This window comes from Oryx dammah, unplaced genomic scaffold (genome assembly GCF_014754425.2).
Source record: "Oryx dammah isolate SB20612 unplaced genomic scaffold, SCBI_Odam_1.1 HiC_scaffold_12, whole genome shotgun sequence".
NCBI classification, from domain to species: Eukaryota; Metazoa; Chordata; class Mammalia; order Artiodactyla; family Bovidae; genus Oryx; species Oryx dammah.
In genome coordinates, this window is record NW_024070196.1 from 49,677,160 (window position 1) to 49,690,073 (window position 12,914).

The 12,914-nt window shown below is 44.3% G+C and overlaps 1 protein-coding gene across 1 annotated transcript in view; it reads right to left on the reverse strand.

Annotated features, from left to right (window-relative positions):
* Positions 1–2,110: 2,110 nt before the first annotated feature.
* Positions 2,111–12,914, reverse strand: part of TMEM132B (transmembrane protein 132B) — a 39,019-nt gene continuing 28,215 nt past the window's right edge. The window contains exons 3-5 of the mRNA XM_040250587.1: positions 11,846–12,116; positions 9,139–9,330; positions 2,111–7,784 (exon numbers count right to left, since the gene is read on the reverse strand). Coding sequence (XP_040106521.1) covers positions 6,636–7,784; positions 9,139–9,330; positions 11,846–12,116 — 1,612 coding nt within the window. The 3' untranslated portion in view covers positions 2,111–6,635. The remainder of the gene's footprint in view (positions 7,785–9,138; positions 9,331–11,845; positions 12,117–12,914) is intronic.

Below are 12,914 nucleotides of genomic sequence, written 5' to 3' on the forward strand. Positions count from 1 at the left end.
AAAATGGAGATACCACAGTGATTACAGCAAGGAGAAAAAAGGCATATTCTTCAGGGAAGCATCTCTAAGTGAAGAAATGGCATCATATAGGAAGTGTCTACCTTGGCATTTTGGGTTATTTCATTTGGTGACTCAGATTCCTCTAAAGGAGGTAACTATAGATTATTTCAGCTCCAACCTTATCATGGAAAATCTTTGGAGGTAAAGAAAGAAGTGTCAGGTCACAAGTGACTTAAAGCATCTTAGAGAAGTAATGCTGTCAAGGGGGTGTAAAGGTCAACATCACATGGACCCTGAATCCCAAAGCAACACCCATCTCTCTGTAGAGTGCTTTCTTCCAATGGGCAGCATAGATGTATAAACTGACCTCAGTTTCTGCAACACCTAAAGAGATCGTAGTCCTCAAGATAAAAGTAAAGGTTTCATCGGAACAACTGACCTCCAGTACTCTGGCCAACTGATGCGAAGAGCCAACTCACTGGAAAAGACCCTGGTGCTAGGGAAAATTGAAGGCAGGAGGAGAAAGGGGTGAAGATGAAATGGTTGGATAGCATCACCAGCTCAATGGATATGAATTGGAGGAAATTCCAGGAGATGGTGAAGGACAAGGAAGCCTGATGTGCTGCCGTCCATGGGGTCTCAAATAGTCGGACATGACTTAGCAACTGAGCAACAATAATATGTAATGTGAAGACGTCCAGTTTGTCAGTTGATGACATTGTTGCTTTCTTACAAGGAGGATAATTACCCTATCAGACTGGAATTGTTCCTTGCCACTTGGAAAAGGGGATAATGTCCTGATCATCTTGACTCTTAGATGAGGCTATAAACACTGCAAGCAGGTTACAATGTCTCTGCACATTTTGGGGGTTTAGAAAAAAAAATGTTTAAAGCAAATACAAAACACCTCTGTAACTGATCTAAATCATATCAAACCATAAAGAAACTACCTCTGTAACTGGTCTAAATTGTATCAAACCATAAAGAAATTACCTTGTAACTGATTTCAGCTATATCAAATGATAAAGAAACTAACAGGTATTAAGCATTTCCATATCAAATGTTGCAAATACAATGTTTGCATTTTGCACACATAGAAGTCTAAATCTAAAGGGTTTATTCTTTTACTAGCCTCATTTCAAACTTTCTTTTTTCATTCTCTTCCAGAAACTGACTTTACTAAACCACATACATGCATATTAAGATCTGAGAAGAGGCTTTGGTGGCCGTGTTTCCTTCCTCCTCATTCCAAGAAGATGAGTGTGTTGTTACAACCACCCAAAGTGTGATGGGGGTCAGGGGCGGGGTGGGGGGAGTGGACATCTGAGACAGTGTTCTGGCTCATTTTTGAAACCTGCCATTCTGCAGATTTTATTTCCTGACTGATTTCCAATCAACTTGATTCCAAATCAATTTCCAAATTGATTTCCAGTTCCCAGGTTGATGCTTCATTCCTCCAATGATGTCTGTAGGGCCCAGTGAAAGATCATGCTTGGGTTGGGGCATTTTTTAGGACATGTCAAGTTACTGCCATAGAGACACCCCTTTTCATCCTGATAACAAGGAGGGACATTTACCAAAATGCCACAGATGATGCTGGCATTGTCAGAATGGGTACATTCACCACAGAGAGCCATAGGGACTTGTCAATGTACCCGTCAGCCTTTCAGCAGAGACATCATCAACCTTCCAGGAAGAATCCTCCACTCTCTTGTTTGTTTTCTTTTTTTAATGGGTCCAGAGCTCTGCCAGTCTAGGCCCTCAGCACCCCAAACCCCTGCCCCAAATATGGACACATGAGTGGGTCACAGACAAATAAAGACCAAAAGGAGGAAGATAGCAGGGACCCGATGCACTGCATGTCAGCACTGAATCCAGCATGGTTGGACACTGGACAGGGACCTGAGAAATAGGAGTCCTCCTTCTGAGACATCCAGGAAGAGGTGTCCCCCTATTTGTAACTCTCAAGAAATATTTTCTTTAGGTTTCCATTTATTGCTGCATCAAAGGTATTAAAATCTCTGGCTAAAAAGAAAAATACATATAGTCAAATCATACAGCTACTGCAATTATAAGAGAAAAATGTGGATAAAATGATGCAACCACTGGAGAATGTTTAAATGTTTATTTTCATGTTAAAAAGGATGAGTTACCCTGTGGTTAGAATATACCTTTATGCTGAAAAACAAAGTCACTTTATTTCTGAAATAGTTCTGGGAAAAAAAGAAAGAAAAAAGGAAAAAGAAATCCAAAAGTAAGGAAGAGTAAGATCAAAATGTTCTGGCAGGTTCCATCCACAGTCCCAACAGAAGCCATGCCCTCTAAAGGCTGCATCTCTAATTCAGTGCATTTCACGATGTCAGGTTCTGATGTTTCCCACCATCAGTTTAGGTATTTCTGAGCGGGATGTCTGTACATTTAAAAGCTACAGCTTTGCATGCTTTTATTTGAAAAGGTATTTATTCCAACACACCTTTCAGTGTTTCAGTATATTGCCTATATTACATACAAAAATATCTGCTATCCATATTTGAGCATAACTTTTCCACCACCCATACTGTTCCTTTACATGACAGGTGACACGCGATACATTACACATAGTACAATTTTGAGGGAGATGGTTGCTGGGTTTATAGACCACCTATCTTGTCATTTGCAGAGACTAGAATGGAGATCTGAGGCTGTTTTTGAGTAGGTGAGAGTAGAAAGGTGATGAAAGGATTCAGATGGAACCACCCTCTGTGGTCAGTGGAGCTGGAATGAGTGGTCTTCCCTGACAGAAACTTTACTGTGATCTCCACGTCCCAACATTGGGAAGACATTTTTCTCAAAGAGTGAGACGAGAAAGCTGATCAACATGCACAATTCCTAAAACTTAAAATTACCCGGGTACAAAATACTTCTTCCACGGATGTGGCAATGAGACAAAAGTTAATCCATTTTTTTCCCTGCATTATTTTTTTATAAATAAAAAACTCTCTGCCTACAGTCTAAGCATGATCACAGTCTGGGAATGCAGCCTGGCCAGTGTGCAACAGAAAACCACCAGGGGTCAATGATTCTCTCTTGGTTCACATGCAGTATTCTGAGGTCAGCTACCTTGTGTGTTCTTTGAGGAAAGCTTCCGGGGAAAACTTCCAGTGTCTTTTCTTTTTGTTTTCTCTCAAAGGTAACAGTGCAGGTTCAAACTCCAGTAATTTTGTGTGGCAGCTGCTCCTTGATAGCTGTATGCTGGCCTGGAGATGGTAGTCTCACATCCTCCGTGGTTGTATGTCACCTGGTCCTCACGTGGCATCTGAATTGCCCCTCATGTGATTCACGGAGCTCACAGCCTGCTGTCCCCTTTAGAGGCTGCTGGTGTCTGCCTCAGGGGGAGCCCGAGCATCCCGTTTTTATGGGAGAGAAAGGGATTCTATCTACATCATTTATTTCAGGTTTTTGACACCAATTCTTTGCATATCTCGGCCATAAAAACCTGGAAAATCCAGGCAAATGCATGCCTCCCCCCACCCCCTCAGAGAACCGTATTTCAAGGCTTACTTAATTTACATCATTCCCCCCATTCTAGTTCAAATATTTTGGAAGTATAGTTCCTATTTGTTTTAAATTAACCAGGTTGGAAATCAAGCAGACATAGCACATGGATTCTAGTCAGCAGGAAGTATTTAGAGCAGAAAGATCCTCAGTGAAATTTTGCTCAGCTGAGTAGTTGTCCATGCCCAATCTGAGAACAACTGACAGTGTTGATTCCCACAAATAACTGAATTTCTGGCTTTTCACTATTCACACACACACACGTGGGTATAAGTATGTATGTGTGAGTATAGGGAAGTGTATGTTGGGTGGTAAAAGGGACCCTTCCCCTGAAACCTTCCATTTGATCTTTATTTTGAGCTGGCTGAATCTCAACATAAGCCAGCAAAGGTGGTTTACGCAGCCTGCATCACTCTGGGGGACGCTAGCTTACGTAACCACAGGGGGCACCTTCAGGACCACGGTCAGCTCCCAGCCCTGTTGAGAAACCAAGTGAAAGTGAAAGTTGCTCAGTCGTGTCCGAATCTTTGCGACCCCACGGACTACAGTCCATGGAATTCTCCAGGCCAGAATACTGGAATATATATCCTTTCATTTCTCCAGGGGATCTTCCCAACCCAGGGATCAAACCCAGGTCTCCCTCATTGTAGGCAGATTCTTTACCAACTGAGCTATAAACCAAGGGTTCCTTCTAATTCTCCCCAGTGTGTTCTTTGCATCACGTCGAGCACTCAGGCTATAGAAGGTGGCCTAACTTGTATGCTCCTGAATAAGGCTCTTCATGACAATGGTAGGTTCCTCTTCCCCTGAATTCTTCCCATGGAAACTCTCATTTTACCAGTGGGAGCCAGCCTGCTGTGTGTGTGAGACTCACTCCCTGCATCAGTTGGGGTTCCTCAGTTTTAGAAACGAAACCCCAATTATGTCTGGACTGTCAAAGGGAAAGAAAATTGAAAATATCTTATAGGGGGAGCAGGACTCATATGGACAGCTCTGTTTCCATTAGGATGTAAATTTCTCTCCAGCCCTACACAGTCGGTTTTGAGCAACCTCCCCAACAAGTCCTTTGAAAAGCAGAGGCAGCTTCCTTTGGTTACCTGAGCAGCTCTTCCTACAAGATGTCAGCCACCTCTTTGCAAACTCCTTTGGAAGCCAATACCTGGGTCTCCTGACTTCATTTCCCAATTGAACTGGAAGATTTGGGCAATCTTACCAGCTTCAGTTCCTAATCCCCATTTTAAACACAAGAGCAACTGAACACCAGCCCCTGGAGGTCAGGCAGTGGATCACTGGTAACTTAGGCATGGTTTATAAATGTACTGTAGTCCTGTGGGCAAAAGACACGGGGAGAACGCTATGTCTGCCATGTCATGGCTGGAGGAGGCCAGTTGTCACGTTCCTGTCCATGGAACCCTATAAGAGAACCACTGAATCACACCCTTATAAACAGCCCAGTCATCAGCCATTGAGAGTCAAGGAACTGTTTCAACACCTCCTGCAGGTCCTGGCCACTTTGGGTCTTTTAAATTCTACTTCTCTGAGATGCAAATGGTTCAAGAAAGCTTGGAATGAGGCATACTCATCCAGTGTCTGTTTTTCCAGCTATCACATCCTAATAGAATGTTGCCATAGTTTCCTAATCTGAACTTCTTGCTTTGCTTGAGACCAGGCATGCTGTTCTTTGAAAAACATTATTTATTTAAAAATTATGCAGGAATCATGCTTTTTTTTCTCTCTCTCTCTCTCTCTTGCTTGCCATTTCAATTTCCCAGTAGCTATGGTTTTTCATCACAACTGCTTCTCAAGCTTCTGGAATAGTCATTTATTTTATAATTTTTTGGGGAAAAAACCCCATTGCTTTTTTTTATTAATGTACACCCTGTATAGGTTTTACCTCTGCCAGAGTCATGACTAGGGATACATATATATATGTTTATATATGAGCTTTTTTTTGTGGTGGGGTGGAAATCATTATATGGGTAGATTTCTATGTATTACTAAGTTGAAACATCATTCCACTTACTGTTCTAATAAAGTTTTGCTCTGGTAAAATAAGTTTCGTCTGAAGGTACTTCCTATGCAATTTCCTTTCTGTGAGTATCATTTCTAGACCTTGATATCAGTTTGGATAACAAACAGTGTTGACCACAAAGCATTAGTATCAATACAACTATTCTGAGGACTGCTTTGCCCTCGGAAACGCACTCCAAGAAGGAGGTCCTCATGACTCCTGCAAGCAGAAGATAAAAGGTTCACAGTTCATAATTTTTCTCCAAAGTTTTTAAGCATCATGTAGAAAACTGTAAAGGAGATGGCCCCCCTCACAGTACATTAACATTTTAAGTAAAATCCCACATCCCTATCTGAGACAACAAAGTTCAATCACAAAAAAGGAAAGACAGCATGAGGATTAGCTTCTTAGCTATTGCCCCTAAGTGATGAAGTGTGGAAAACTGGAAAGACCCTGAACTCCCGCACAGACACCCAGGAAATAACAGGACATGGCAAATCATGGGGACTAAAACTCATATGTAAATCAAACAGATCTCAGAGAAAAGAATGGCATCTCTTGTCTTCATGTTTCAAAAAGAATTGCAGAGGTCAAAGGAACCAGGTGCGAGTGCAAAGATATATAAAAATAATGAGCAATGCTCGTAACAAATATGGGCAGCTACATTCAGCATCTTTCAGGTATGTCCAATCTCAGGCCAAGGGCAAGAAATGTCCACTGTGCTTTAAAAGGTCTAGGAGTAGAAAAATCAAACCCAAGTCTTTTCTAATTCCACACGGCTGTTTTGCCACGAGATGATTAACAATGTCTGTGGGGTCAGGTTTATTCTACTGGAACTGAGCTAGTACCAGGCAGCAGATAAAATCATTGTCTTAGAATTTCTCTAGGACCCACACGTGGCCGACTCAGAGACAGTGCCTAGCGTCAAACCAGCTGCCTTTGCTCTCTCTGATACCTGCTTAGAAAGGGATCCCGCCAGACCGCCACAAATGAAGCTCTGTTCAATCATCCCCTATTGCTGATCAGACTCACGGCTCCACCATTCAGAAAACAGAAGGCATAAAGGTGAATACAAACATGAGAAAGGAGTTCACATCTGGTCCTGCAGCCTCTCCATGTAGTCTCTGAAGCCCTGGGATTCTCCCAGCCCCATATCTGGGCAGACCCACTGGATGTTGTCATCACTGTCAAACAGGATGGAGTTGGTGTAGGGGCCGCCGTCCTCTGGGAGGATGGTGGTGTAGGAAGTAAACTTGACCCTCTTCCTCTTGGGGCCTGTGGAACTCAGAGGGTCATTTTTCATGTCTTTCTCATAGACATAGTCAGAAGGTCTGAGCAGCTGACTATGGAAAGTCTTCTGGGAACCACCGTTCAGAAGGAAGTTCCTCTCCTCGAACTGCAGCCCCCTGTCAATCACGGTGGTGCACTCCTCCGACGGGAGGGTCACATCCACCGGGTTCTCTAGAAGCTCCACATCGTTCCCCAGCCAGACCCAGTCATGGGAATGGGGGATGTTGCCTTGTTCACTCACGGCGAATCTTTTGTGTCTGTATTTCCAAGCAAATGCCACACAGTTGATCAAGAAGACCAAGATGGCTAGGCAGAAGACACAGAGCAGGGCGTACATGCCGATCTCCAGGTCAGTAAGCCCCCTGGAGGTCACCGTGAGGTCACTAGGATTATGGGGTTCCGGTGACTTCCCTTGAGCGGGGAAGCTTGTAAAGGCATCTGGACCACTGCTCTTGTGCATCTTCTTGTCTTTTCCTTCCATGGGAGACTGTGGGGTTGTGCTTTTGTTGGTATTTTGCTCGCGGCCAACAGAGGCACCATGCTGGAGCCACTCCTGCACCGCTCTCTCCTGGTTTCCCTCACGATCTATGGTGTTGCTGAGGTGGTCTTTATATTCCCGGTTGATGCCCTCAATATCATTGGTGCCTCCCTGGTGCTCATCAATACTGGGCTCAAATTTGACCTTGACGTTCCCTTTCCCCACGGCAAGAATGCTCTTCCTCTTGGTCTTCTGACAGGGCTCACTGATCATCATTTCCAGTTTAATCAAGGGCCCTTGCCCTTCCCCCTCTGCAACCACAACTGGCCATTTGGACTGAAGGCTTGCCTGGACAGACACCACCATTTCATCCAAAGATGAGACAGTAACTGAAAAATCCTTGGGATCGTAAATGTCTAAAGGTGTCACCGAACCATCACTGAACAAAATCCAAGAACTGATGATGGCTTCCTAAGAGAAATGAAACCAAAGCATTATGTTATAATCGGGTTCCTTCAAAACTTGCAAATGTAAATATGATTTTCTATGTAATATTATTTAAACATACAAACTGAGAATTAATTTCTATGTTTTGCCACTGTGAACAGCTCTTGGCTTGCCTTGAACTGGCATGAGCCATAAGCCACAGCCCTACTAATGTAAGAAATAGACAATATGCTTTAGCTAATGCATTAAAGTGCATTTTACAATAAGTCCCCTACATATGAACTTCCAAGTTGCGAGCTTTCAAAGATGCAAATGTGTTTGCATGTCCAGTCACCCAAGTTAGTTCTTGTATCTGGCGTATATTGTCACGTGCATGTACCCTCTACAAGTGGCTGTGCTTTCGTGTACGTCACTGTATAGAGTACAGTGGCACGGCATCTTTATTTCAAGTCCAGGATGTCTGAAAGCAAGTGTAAAAGCGGTGGCAGTGATGTAGCTGGTACTGTACTGTAGGATTAAAAATGTTTTCTTTACTTTTTGCTTGTTTTTTTTTTATGTATTATTTGTGTGAAAAGTATTATAAAATGACTGCCTTACAGTACTATATAGCCAATTGTGTTAGTTGGGTACCTAGGCTAATGCTGTTAAACTTAGGAACAAACTGGACTTATGAACACACTCTCAGAATGGAACTGGTGCGTATGTACGGGACTTACTGTAATTTACTGCATGCCAGACAAGAGAATTTGACTTTGACCCTTCTAAAAAGATTCTGAAAGATCAAAGAATTTATCTGAATCAAATTCAGGTGCCACTAATTGGGCGCCTGCTCAAGAGAATGTTGCTTTGAACTTTCCTTATTAGGAAGCCAATGCTGACAGAGCAAACATGCTCTGGCTGGACATGCTTATGGAAGGATGCTTCCTGAGACCAGTTTGTTTGAAAGGCACAGTGCCCTGGTATCTTTATCAATGACACGTCAAAGTTTAAAGAGGAGGAGAGTTTGAGAGTTGGCAATCATTGTCAACAGTGGCGACTGGATGCCATGCTTGTTCAAGTAGCTGAAATGAAATTTCCAAGTGTCAATAGGCACCTGCTTGGGCAAAAGTAAGAATATGGGAGCCTTTGGCCATGGGCGAGCAGCAGACTGTGTCTAAAACAGGTAAGGCTGCTCTAAAGCAAGAAGAACATACAAGGAAAATGGGTCTAAGACACTGAGTACTTTTCTCGGAGATAGGACAGATTGGATAAGAAATAGGAAGCAGCTTCAAGAATCACCAGTCCCAGTTATGAGTGCTCTATTTATCTCCTTTGCAAGATGTGACAGAGAAAGAAGCGGTCCCAATCGTCCAGCGACAAAAGGACTCTGGAATCTTACCTGCTGTGGGGCTTGAAGAACATCCTGGGCAGCTGCTGTTGAGACGATGGCTCTTTTGTCCAACCTGTGAGGCTGCAGGGAAAGAGACAAGCCGGCCACCAGCTGCACACCCAGGTCCGCGATAGTGACCCGGTCATCCAGGACGGTCACGGTCTTTTCAGCCAAGATGGAGTCAGAGAGAGGCGACAGGACCTGCAGAGTCAGTGGGAAGCCTCAGTGTCTGCATTACACCATTCAAAACTCCTGAACTGATGCTCCCACCAAAGTGTTCTCCTAGTTTCCTGTGACGTGGACTGTATGTAGCGAAATTGTGTATGGGAGCAAGTCATGAGTGTGTGCGTGCTAAGTCATGATCCTGTTCAATTACGCTTTCCAAGTGAAGGAGTTTTAAGTACAAATATCATCCCGGCCCATCTTCTTTCCTTTGATTCATATCATGATAACAGTACTGTATTTTTTTAAGCTTGATTTAATTTAGAGGCAATAACTAAAAATTGCCTACCTTAGTACTAGGCACCAAAGACTGACATTTTTCCAACAAATAATATTTAGTTGTGAAAATGGCAGAATTGCAGTAAAAGCTCTTTAAAAGGTTGGTGCTCAGCCATCTCTTCCTACTCCCACTCCTTCCAGTGAGCATTAGATGTTCACTATGGACCACTCACCCCTGGAGAAGGGAATGGTAACCCACTCCAGTATTCTTGCCTGGAGAATTCCATGGACAGAGGAGCCTGGCGGGCTATAGTCCATGGAGTCCCAAAGAGTCGGACACAACTGAGTGACTAACACACATACTCATGGACCAGTGATCACCAGTGTGTGGGCTGCCGTGTCATCACTGGATAAGCCAGGTAAGCAAAGTGGGAAGGAGAATCTTACTCTCCTAAGAAACCATTTTTCTTAATTTACCATCTAGCTTGCAAGCAGGTAGTGGTGGTGGTTTAGCCGCTAAGTCGTATCCAACTCTTGTGACCCCATGGACTGTAGCCCACCAGGCTCCTCTGTCCATGGGATTTCCCAGGTAAAAATTCTGGAGTGGGTTGCCATTTCCTTCTCCAGGGGATCTTTCCAATCCAGGGACCAGACCCTAGTCTCCTCCGTTGGCAGACAGATTCTTTACCACTGCGCCATCAGGGAAGCCCTTGCAATCAGGGGTGAATATCAAATGAAGAGTTATATCTAGTGGATAGAATTTCTAGACCTATCCCCCCAAAGACGTTCTGTCTACCCTCTCAAACCTGTGAATACGATGAGAAATCACCCTCCCAACTATGTTATAGGATATGGCACAGTTGGCCTTAAAATAGGGAGACCATACTGGGTTAGCCAGGTGGGTCTCATGGAATCACACGAGCCTTTAAAATCAGAGCACTTTCTCCCTGAGTGGTAGAAGAGAAAGTCAGATTCAAAGAGTGAGAATCTGGTGGTGGATCTGTTCCATAAGGAGGGATGCAGGTGACCTCTAGGAGCAGAGAATGACCTCTGGCTGAAAGTCCACAAGGAAGCAGAGTCCTCAGTCTTGCAACACTTCTTCAAAACCCCACATGAGCCCAGCCTGACCCATACCGTGACTGCAGCCTTGCAGTACCCTGAGTTTGGTACCTCAAGCTCAATTGGACTCCCAACATTCAGAACTCTGAGTTAATAAATTAGCAGTGCTTCATGCTGGGAGACGTTTGGTTGATTTGTTACACAGCAACGGAAGAGTGATGCAGAATATAACACTGACTCCAGCTTTGTCAAAAACTGACTTGGGCAACACCCAAAAATCTGACTTCGTGAACTATGAGCAGTAACCTTTTAATTTGTTATTAAAAAATATGCTGCATTCTTTCTGCAGAATGATCCTGTCCACTGGCTAGAAAATAGTCTTACTGTTACTATAGTAAAGTGGAGAGTGGTTTTTATTATTTTTAGTGCAATACGTTTTAAAAATTTTGTGTCCACTGTTCAAGGTAAAATAGAGCTAAATGGTTAATTCTGAAGTTGAGGAAAATAAAACTAGCTTTCACAGGTTCTACTGTCTTCTGTTAGTGACACATAAAAAATAAAGAATCACATTAGGGGAAAGATTTCTTAGACTGTGTGTTAAATTTAGCTTTGGTAAAAGAAATGAGATATTTTTTCTCAGCTCTCCAAAAGGCAAACATTTTTCTTTGATTATTCTTCGAGGTTTTTATTTGCTACTCTAGACAATAAGATTTGAAAATGACTTTGACCTTTGGCGGAAAATACAATATAATTTTATTATCATCACTTTATATCTTTCAATTGTTCTATGAATTTTTGTGAATTCTATTGTCTTTTATAAAAGTATTCTTTTATTTAGTTAGTTGCATGGGGTCTTAGTTGCATCATGTGGGATCTTTCGTTGCGGCACATGGACTCTCCAGTTGTGGCTAGCGGACTTTGGAGCCCACAGGCTTAGTTATTTCAATTCTACTGGAATTCCAGTTCCTTGTCCAGGGATTGAATCCATGTTTCTTGAACTGCAAGGTAGACCACTGCACTATTAGGGAAGTCTCTTTAAAAAAAAAAAAGTAACACAAAATTTAATTTGAGTTTGAACTGTTAGAACTGACGAACCCTCTATCACTGCCCATAAGTCTCTGATGCATGCACACACACACTATCCTCCAGCATCTGCCTGGACACTTATCAACACAGACCAGGGTTGGGGCAGGTGGCGAGTGCTGGGTGCCTGTACCTGCACGGTGGTGATGCCCGGCTCCCGGCCCACCAGGGTCCTGCCATCCTGTATCTGAGCGATTCTCGGCTCTTCCACCTTCATGAAATCCATCACGAGGTCGGTGATGTCAAACTGCCAGTCAGGGCCCAGCATGTAGCTCAGCTGACCCGAGTCAGGGGACTCGGCCACGAACTGGGTGAGGACGCGCACGAGGGCGTGCTGGTACTGCAGCGAGCACCCTCTCCCCTTCTTCTCCTCATCCTCCTCGTCTTCGCTGTCCCGGGTGGGCCTGGGACACACACACACAGCAGAGCCAACGTCATCCTGGGGAAGAAGGGTCTCCCTACCTCCTCGTCCAGATTCCCCATGACTGTGACGCTTTGTGTAAACTGGATTTCCTTCCTGCCAGAGTGCTCACCAGCAGTCACCCACCACCTGCTGCTTCTTTACTCCCGGACCCTGTGCGGTGGTCACTGAGCGTCACATGTGCTGCCGCGGCCCTGCCTCACCCGCCCAGGGCTGGGGATCAGCCCCGCCCAGGCCCAGCTGCTAACAAAACTGAAACACGTCTGACATGCGCATCCTGACTTCTCCTCCTTCCTCGGCGCCCCAGCCCTTCCCCCTGTCCTGACACGAGTTCTCCTCCACTTGCCTGCCCATGACCTGCCCTGAGAAACCCTCTCTGGCTTCACTACTCCACAAACTTCCCCTCGAGATGAACCTGTCCAGCGTCCCTTATGAGAGGACCTGGCTTGGTGGCTGCTGACGGGTCTGCGGGGCCCTCGGTGGACTGGGTCTTGTGTCAGGGGAGAGAGGGGCAGAGACTCATATGTCCTGAGTTAGAATACGTGCCGGGTCCTGCCTTACCTGCTCCTGTAAAGTGAATAAATGCTATCTTTAGAGTTCTGACTGCTGCAGGGTGTATCACTTCACTGAATTCTTGGAACAACTCTATTCAGTCACCCTATTGTCATCTCCAACTTGTAGATGAAGAAACAGGAAGAGAGAAGTTAAGTAACTTGACCAAGGTCGCACAAGCTATACACAGGAAAGTGAAAGTGAAAGTCGCTCAGTTGTGTCTGACTCT